The sequence below is a fragment of the Stegastes partitus genome, unplaced genomic scaffold, assembly GCF_000690725.1.
Source record: "Stegastes partitus isolate 25-593 unplaced genomic scaffold, Stegastes_partitus-1.0.2 Scaffold685, whole genome shotgun sequence".
In the NCBI taxonomy this organism is placed as follows: domain Eukaryota; kingdom Metazoa; phylum Chordata; class Actinopteri; family Pomacentridae; genus Stegastes; species Stegastes partitus.
The window spans coordinates 59889-69101 of record NW_007578416.1 but is presented as its reverse complement, the minus strand read 5'-3'; the positions used below and the strand labels follow the sequence as shown (position 1 = coordinate 69101).

General features: G+C 40.5%; 1 protein-coding gene across 1 annotated transcript in view; it reads left to right on the top strand.

The window, feature by feature from the left end:
- necab2 (N-terminal EF-hand calcium binding protein 2) overlaps positions 1 to 9213 on the top strand; it is a 198025-nt gene that overhangs the window by 135348 nt on the left and 53464 nt on the right. The window contains exon 9 of the mRNA XM_008290582.1: positions 6219 to 6275. Coding sequence (XP_008288804.1) covers positions 6219 to 6275 — 57 coding nt within the window. The remainder of the gene's footprint in view (positions 1 to 6218; positions 6276 to 9213) is intronic.

The window sequence follows — 9213 nt, the reverse complement described above, 5'->3', positions numbered from 1 at the left end:
TGTATAAAAGATGGACGTAGCAACCGGCCCTGAAAAATGAAGCCAACCCGGAAGTGTCAAAAACCTGTAATATCACTACGTCCGCTAGCTGCTGGCTCCAAAAAGCCCTGGCTCCCATAGACTTGAATTGGAAAAGAAGTGATCACAGATCATGAAATACCACATTCTTCCAGCTCAGGACTTTTTCTTATTAGTTTTCATGGTCATATCCAGAGATCAGGTGGCCAATCTGAAAATAAATCAATACTGAATTTTTAAAAAATCGTCAAAATTTTGTGGAGCAAGGGGCGTGGCTGGTTTGATTGACAGTCGGCAGCGACGATACAGACGAAACGAGCAGAAGGTGGTAAATGTGGGTGGGCAGAGAGGGCCCGCCTCTCAATCCGTCTGACCAATCGCTGCTCCTATGACTCCGCCCCCCTCCGACGATTTTTGCGTCACTGGCTCCAAAAAATCCAAGATGTCAACCAGGAAGTAGCAAAACCCTGGCTTCATTTTCTCAGTGCAGAAACCAGCGGGTGACGTCACGGTAGCTACGTCCATCTTTTATACAGTCTATGGCCCAACCCAATGGAGACTGCTAGATCTGATTTTACTGAATGTTGATTCCAAATTATCGGACAGCATGTCAAAGAAGTTGACGCATTTTGTTGAAACTGATGGCCAAAAAGTCAAATGTAAACTTTGCAAATAGTGGTTTGCATATCACAGCTCAACATGGCAGAACATCTAAGAACAGCATCTAACTTGTCTTCATTATATTCCTCAACTGTTCTTGTGCTGGAATCACCAGCTGGTTTAGATTTATTTTCAGAAATCAGATGTATAAGTGCAGGTGCATGCTGGTAAAATAACCAGGTTAAAGTGATTTAAAATGCTGCAAATATCCGCTTTTAAATTAAATTTATTCTTTATTTAGGTTAATAAGGCAGGCAGCTAGAGTGCACTGTGGCTGATTAAGGTAATATAGAGATAACACGCAGAGTAGCTACGATTTAAATCAACCAGCATTTTGTTTGTTTGACGGCAGCCGCACTAAGCACAACAAAATAACTCTATTACTTTCCAATAAATCATCTGATCTCTGCTCGCTGGATGCTACAACCTGAATAAATGCATACACACGTATCCAGATTAGGTTAATTTTAGGGAAATTTATTGAGAAAAATCTTAGAAACAGCCAGAATTTTTTTAATACAGTAAATTTGATCTGCCTGATAAGTGTGGCCCTTGAACACATTACAAAATACAAAAATCTTTATAAACATTGAACATGAGTTGTACATCAAGTGACTAGCTGTATTAGCATTGCAATCATATGACAGATTGTGGTGCAAAAGTTGCCCACAGATAGTTAGATTATATCTTCAGATCAAATCTTTAGTGTTTTGGGTCAAATTCACCACATTATATGTCTGGTTTCCAAAGGCTGGCAATCGTTTTCTTAAAAAAAGAAAAGAAAATGAAGAAGAAAGAAAAAAAAACTCTGTAGGGAAACATGGTAAAGCGTTTAGCAGCACATATGGGTTCAAACAACAACAATAATAACAATAATCTTTATTTATAATGCGTTTTTTAAAATCCCCGCCACAAAGTGCTTCACAAGGACAGCAGAATTAAACAGAGAAGTCATAAACTTGTCAGATTTTAAAAGAAAGATAAAAACACAATTTGGTGGGGAGGGTAAAAAAAAAACATGTTTTCAGAAGTAAAAGACAGTTCAAACAAAACTAAAATTCAAGTAAACTTAGAAAAAGGCTCTCTGTACTGAAAAGTACATTTTAAAAAGCAAATAAAAGCTCAGCCGACCTGATTTCCTCGGGTAGGTCGCTCCAGAGCTTTGGGTCTGAAAACATTCTGACCCCTCTGAACCAAACTAATACTACATTATGTGTAATATTTCAATTTAATGTGAAAAATTTCATGTGTCATGTGTGATACTTCTACTACCAACTACTTATTTTTATTTTCCACATGTATTGGATTTTTTTTTTCTCGTTTTTTCACTTTGTAGTCACTTAATTTCTTATTTAATATCATTGTGATGTTTTTCTGAGCAATATCTGGCACAAGAATCTCCTTCGGAATTAAAAAGTCTTATCTTAGCCTAGCTTAGCTTTACTTAGAATAGCCTAAAAAGTCAGAGATGCAGGTGGAACAGCATTTCAGAATCAGACTGGAATCAGGAAGGCTTTGTTGCAGAGTAGGTTTTCACATATTTGTGTTTTACTGCATAACAGTAACAGATTTTCTCATGTTATGTAAGTTTGTTTTCTAAGCAGTATCTGACAAAAGAATGTCCTTTTCATAAAATAAAGTCTTATCATTAGCTTAGCTTTAAAGGTCAGGGATATAGCTGGGAGAGAGGAGGCCATGATGGGCTTTAAAGGAATACTGTAAAATCTTTAAAAAAAAAAAAAAAAGATATTGATGCAAAAGTGCACCATCCAGAACAGGTGCAGTTTTTCTGGATCGAAAAATGAGTTGACAACAAATGCCACATCTGTTTACTTTCATTTTTAGGCTTTTTCGAACACAAAGCACCCAGTTTGATTCACTGCATTGTTCATTTACATTTCTTGCTTCTGGTAGTTGGTCTCTGGTGCCTCCTTTTTCAATGTCATGAAAGACTGTGAGCTCTGATTGGTTGATTATCAACATATATTCTGTTGTGTGTTTCAGTCAAGTCGCAGCACAAACTTCAGACTCTATAATCATCTAATCTGACACAATGACGACATCACCTGGCAAGAATCTTGTCTAGTCTGAATCCAAAATCCCTGAGGACAACAATAGAGCTGTAACGAGACTACAACGAATTCCGATGCCGCTCCGCATCTTATGTATCAGTAAATAAGCCCATTTATTTGTTAACAGCCATGTCAGTTCCAACTGCAGCGATATGTCAGCGTTGTATTTGCAGCTTATTTCCACCGAGTCTCTAAAAAAGATCTGTTAATGCAGCAGCTATCAGTGTTTGACGCCTGTGTTTGACAGGTCCAACCTTGAGAAGAGGTGTAAACAAAAAAAAAAACGTATGGCACAGCGCAGTAAAGAAAATAGCAGGCAGTGAGTCAGGCCTTTTTATGTGCCCAACAACCGGCAACACACAGCGGCTTCCATTTTCGGTCCAGCTGTGACCGCACTGTGTCATGTTAAGCTCAAATCAGTCACCGCGGAGCCGCAGCCGTGTGTTTGTATGTGTCACCTGCCCACCGAGCCAGACCCCACTGCCTTCACTTCCCCTGCTGCGCTCGCTGAAAGTCTCGGTTACCCTCCGAGCGACGCAGACACCATTCAGACAGTGATACTCATCAGTCACCTTGGTGACAGAAACCCGCAGCGTTTACTGTGATTTATTGGAGCAGGTTTATATAACTCTGACTCACCGGCAGCCACGGTGGAGCAAAAAAAACTACAGTTCAACGTCTCGTCAGCCGCTGTACTGTCAGGCCACCTGGCTTGGCTAACGTCTGGCCTGGAGAGCGTATTTGAGCTGAAATGCAGTTTTAATTGTGTCTCGTTCGGTTAATTGACCTCCACCGAAGCACGGAGGACACAATAAGAGTAATGCTCATTATCTAAAGAGCCTGCAGGGCGCTTTCTTTTATTGTAACCTTTCCAAAACCAACAACAAAAGACAAAAAAGTGTAAAAAAAATGAATGAAAGTGTCACTGTCTTGCGGTTTTAAGGCTGTTTAGTGCAGTTTTGATAAAGTAAAACTTTTTGCAGGAGTTTTTTATGTCACTCTGGGGGTCATGGAGACTAGAAGACTTATTATGTTTTAAATTCCTCCCAAGTGTCTCTTATGCCTAAAGCTCAAGGTTGTTAATTGTGTCCTCAAACTTGAGGAGCTGTTTCTGACTGAGTTTGGGGATGTTTTAGAGTCGGAGATTATAAGAGATAACCGAGGGCTTAAGGGGGTAACACTGGGGCTTACTAGCTGTGCTCTGCAATACACATTTCTGGTCCTAATTTCCACGTCTTCTCCATGGTGCCGACTGTTCAGATGGTTGAATTTGTGTGCTACTTAAGCAGCAAGAATTTCTCAGCAGTAGAGACAGCAAATCTACTTTAAATTACATTACATATGTAGCCTATACAGTATATATATATATATATTTAAGGCCCTTTCACCAGCTTATAGTTTAGAATAATAGCAGCAAAAATGAATAATCTTTATTTGTAGAGCACTTTTCAAATCCACATTAGAAAATGCTTCACAAGGACAGCAATATTAAACAGACAAGTCATTAAAAGACGGATAAAAACACAATTTGGTGCATAAAAGCCAACAGTGAACAACATTTTAGAAACCAAAGGAAATTAAAGCTCAAGTGAAATCAGGAGCGGCTCTCTGATAAAAGTGTGCTTAAAGAAGTGACATAAAAGAGGTCACCGACTCGGCCGGCCGACCTGATTTCCTCAAGCAGATTGTTCCAGAACCTCATGGCTGCAGACGCTCTGACCCTTTTAGTTTTCAGCCCCAGATCAGACCGCGCAAAAGACGTTTGTCCAAGGATTTCAAACTTGCATACGTGTGCGTACGGTTTGAAAGAATCAGAGATATAGTGTATACCATACAGAGGCCATGAAGGGCCTTTAAGGGATCAGCAAAACCTTAAACACTGGCCTTAAACATTTGGGAGCCAGTGGAAAGAGGCTAAAACTGGAGGCTGGCAGCTGAGTTTACCAAACAAACCTTGTCAACTGTAGTTTCTTCTTAGTAATCCCTACCATCATTACCTCGTTTGTAATAAACCCTACCACCTCCATCGCCTTCTTACCAAACTGTACCACCAACAGCTCCTTCTTACCAAACTCTACCACCTCCGTCTCCTTCTTATCAAATTCTACCACCTCGAGCTCATTCTTACCAAATTCTACCACCTCCACCTCATTCTTACCAAACTCTACCACCTCTAGCTCCTTCTTAAGAAACTCTACCACCACTAGTTTTCTCTTATGAAATCCTACCACTACTAGCTCCTTCTTACCAAACCCTATCATCTGTAGCTCTTTCCTACTAGATTCAACCACCACACACTTCATCTTAATAAACCATACCAACTCTAGACCCCATGTATGAAACCCTAAAACCTCTCGCCCTTTTTACTCTTCCCTGTCATCTCTAGCTCCTTCCTGTTAGATCTGACCAATACACACTCCTTACTAAATTTTACCACCTATAGCCCCTTTAGACTAAATCGTACCACCTTGTCTTCCTTCATACTAAACCCCACCACCCCTAGGTTCTTCTAATGAACCTGTAGCTTCTTCTTAACAATTCTATCATCCCATGCTGCGTCTTACTAAATCCGACCACCACTATCTCGCTCTAACTAAATCCTTCCACCACTAGTGCTTCTTTTTTAAATCCTACCACTTCTACCTCCTTTTTCATAAACCCTACGACCTCTCGCTCCTTTTTACTAAACTCTACCATCACTATCTCCTTCCTGCTAAACCCAAGCATCTCTATCTCCTTCATACTAAACCCTACCACATCTAGTTTTATTTCAGAAAACCCTACCACTTCTAGCTCCGTATTACTAAATCCTACCACCTGTAGCTCATTTTTAGTAAACCCTACCATGATGTCCTTGTTACAAAACTCTACCTCCTCTTAGTTCTTCTTACTAAAACCTACCACCTCTTCAATTGGCTTGTGACTACCTGTAGCTTCTTCTCTACCACCTCCAAATCCTTCCTACTAAAACCTGCCATCTCTGTTTCCTTAATACTAAACCCTGGCATCTCTACCCCCTTCCTACCAATTATATCATCTTTTGTTCCAACCTACTAAATCCAACCATCTCTAGTTGCTTCTTTCTAAACACTACCACCCCTAACTTCCTTCTTCATGATTTTCAGCTAAATTTGACATTTCAATGTTCTTTTTTTGTTTGTTTGTTTTTTGTTTTACATCTTTCAAACTAATATATACATATATTGTTTCCTTTTCTGTTTCTCTTACTACCATACATCCATCTCCTCTCTGATTCCATCTCCTTGGCTTCCCACAAACTTGACTTTAGTCTCCAGAAAACACATCATCTCCCGCTTTCACGTCTGTCTCCGCTCTCAGCATGTCCACGAATACCTGTCGCTGTGAGTGACTAATGTCTGCTTCGAGCTGTTGCTGTAGTAGTTGCTGTCGTTGGTCTTGTTGATTGACATGTTGCCGCTGTTGTTGTTGTTGTGCTTCTCCTTGCAGACGGTCTGGTTTGATCTGCACCAGAGGCTAACAGACACAGATGGCACCACCAGCGCTGTAAGTAGACTAAAACACTAAACGAATAACCGTTGTACATGACACTGCAGCACACAGCCCCGGGTCCTGCACCGCTTACTGCTGCCTCACAAAAGACAGTGCCCACCGTTGCAAACCTTTGTGCCTCGGGACATGCCTTCGTGATGCAATTAACATGGGACACCACTTGTTGAACGACCAGCGCTGTCCAAAAATAATCCTGATCTCATTGACGTGGTCTTTTGAATTGTTTCCCAGGAAATGTTTGGTTTTGTTGTCTAGACCTGAATAATTTATAACATACTGTATTTAATGGTCTCACACCGTCTTACAATATCTAACACCCACAGAGAAAACACCAGGCATGTCCGCTGTCAAAGACACACGCAGCATTTTCAAGTTGAGTGTGATCTTGTGTGTAATGATCAGCGGTAGATGCAAAAAAAAAAAAAAAAAAAATGCCACCAGTACTGACTTCTTTTCAAGCCGGCTTTGGATTGAATCATATATCAACACATTTTCAGCTACAGAATCTGAAATATTTGACACCATTTTCAGATGTAATTCCAACCAAGAGGCTTATCACAAATAATATACCTGCAGTGAAGTAATGATAAGAGCACAAGAGTGCAGTAAATAGAGTCAAAAGCTATTTACAGGTGCCTGAAAAACAGCCAAAACTAATCCGTGTCTTTGGGAAATATGGATTTATTGTAGTCGCACGCACCTGTAAGACCTGTGTAACAAAAGGAAGACACATGAGATAAGAAAGGCTTGCTGCAGTAAGAAGAGCTCAGGTGTGTCTGTCTTATATGCTTGAGATTGGTTTAGATGCTGTAGTTCACTGCATTGATTCTTGCTTGTAACAGACTGAGCGGTATCACTGGCACCTGTATAAAGTTACAGTATACTTACACCAGGCCAAGTGACAAATGAACCCTGGAAAAATCTATTCCCATTGTGGTTTATTTATACATGAAGCGCCAGCCAGATCCATTAAACTCTGCAAGGAGTCAGCACTGAAACTCTTCTCAAAGACAGAAATATCTGCAGGCTTTCTTGTGATCAGAATTATAAAGGTGCGTAGTTTGGATTTCTAAATGTCAATCACTGAGGAACTGGGGACACATGCACCATTCCCAGCCATAAATGGAGATATACAAATATTTCTTCCTCCTCCTCCATCCCTAAATTAGACAGTAATGAAAATAAACATGAAGTACAAGTGTAATTCCATCAGCTCTCTAGTGCTGCCATAACAGCTGTCATTATGACCAACCACTACGCTCGACTCTGGCTATTCATAGTCCATTAATTCATCCCATGAACATGAGAATTGTAATGATCAACACTGTGAAGATAATAAGCTTCATCTGTAAACCCAATTCTGTGTCATCTTTGGAAATTTTACAGTAAAAATCCCAACTCAAGCCTGTTACATTTCACTAAACACACAGTTCCTGTAATATTATTCCTGTGCTAATTGACTTTTCGCTTTTTGTTTTGTTTTGTTTTGTTTTTGCAACTTTTTTTCTTTTCCCCACACTTTTTTTCTGCCTCTTTCCAGTTTGACAATTACGGAGGCTTCACTGGCAGTTGTAAATCACAGTTTGCAGCATTTTTTGGTGCAAAATTAAGGGAGGCTCATGTCGCTACACAGAAAGAGCAAAATCTCTCAGGACGATTAGATGGATGACATGCATGGCAGAAGGCAGTAAGTCGCACTTTGCTGTCCTTCAGCACGCTCAACGGTTATTATGTGGCAGCTTATTAATATCATATCTACAGAAAATGCCAGTAAATGCAAAAAAAACCCCACAGACTTTCCTAATCCCAACACAGATGTGGGGGCGTACTTTCTAAGCCCCGTGACGTCTCCAGGTAATACTGGTCCAGTGTGAATACGACTTTACAGACAGTGACGCAGACTTTACAAAGTGCTTCTCAGCTGAGGGCGAAATGAAAATACACACTGAAAACAAGGGAAAATAAATAAGAAGCAGTGGTGTTACTAAGCACGGGAAAATAATTAAAATCGGACTTTATGACAAGATTTGAAGACGACAACCATCCTGACAAACCAGTGAGGTTGTTTTTAGGCACAGTGATGCTTTTTTGTCTAGTTATGACATCAGTATGCTGACATGTGGACAAATGACAACGCTGACATGCTTATGTTTAGCAGGTGTAGCTCACAATTGGTGCCTAGTTAGTCTGACTCACTGGATGTCTACTTGTGTTACCTTTTTCAAAATCCTCTTCACTTTGAGGAGCAACAACAACAACAACAACAACCTCTGAGCAACAACAACAACCTCTGAGCAGCAACCTTCACGCTGAACATTTGGTTGTCTTAGTGAGTTGGCCAAAACCAAAACGGTTCCGCTGTCGCTGTTTTGCTGGGGCACCATCACTGCATCCCGGGCTTAGCTTTGCTGAGAAAACTGTGATTGGTTTAAAGAAATGCAAACACAGCAAGACATCTTCCCCTACTATAAAAGAGAGATAACGCAGCCAGACTTTTCTCCAGTGTTGGCACAGCACTGTGGAGTTAGGTCTGGCTGTGTGAGACCAGCTGCTAGTGAATATCCAGTCGAGGTAAACCTCTTGTTTACCCCCTCCAAAACTATTTGAGAGTGAAACTGGCTCGCAGACACTTCAACAGTGGCAATTCAGAGACATTTGATTTCTATTTATTTAAAAGTATTGCAGTTTATAGATGAAAACCTTGACTTTTTCTGAAATCAGGTATGATATGAGTTGTGAGTGCAGGTGTACAATTCAGGTTTTTTGTGAGCCGGTTTTCAGTTTGCTGTGGTTGAAGTGGTAGGAACCGAAGCTGTAAATGTTGTTTTCTTGTGGTAAACATTTGGGGAACTCAGTGATGGTAGATAGATCAGTCAGGGGCATCCTTTGCTCCCATTGGTAGCCACCTTCATTGCTAATTAGCCCTAGTTTG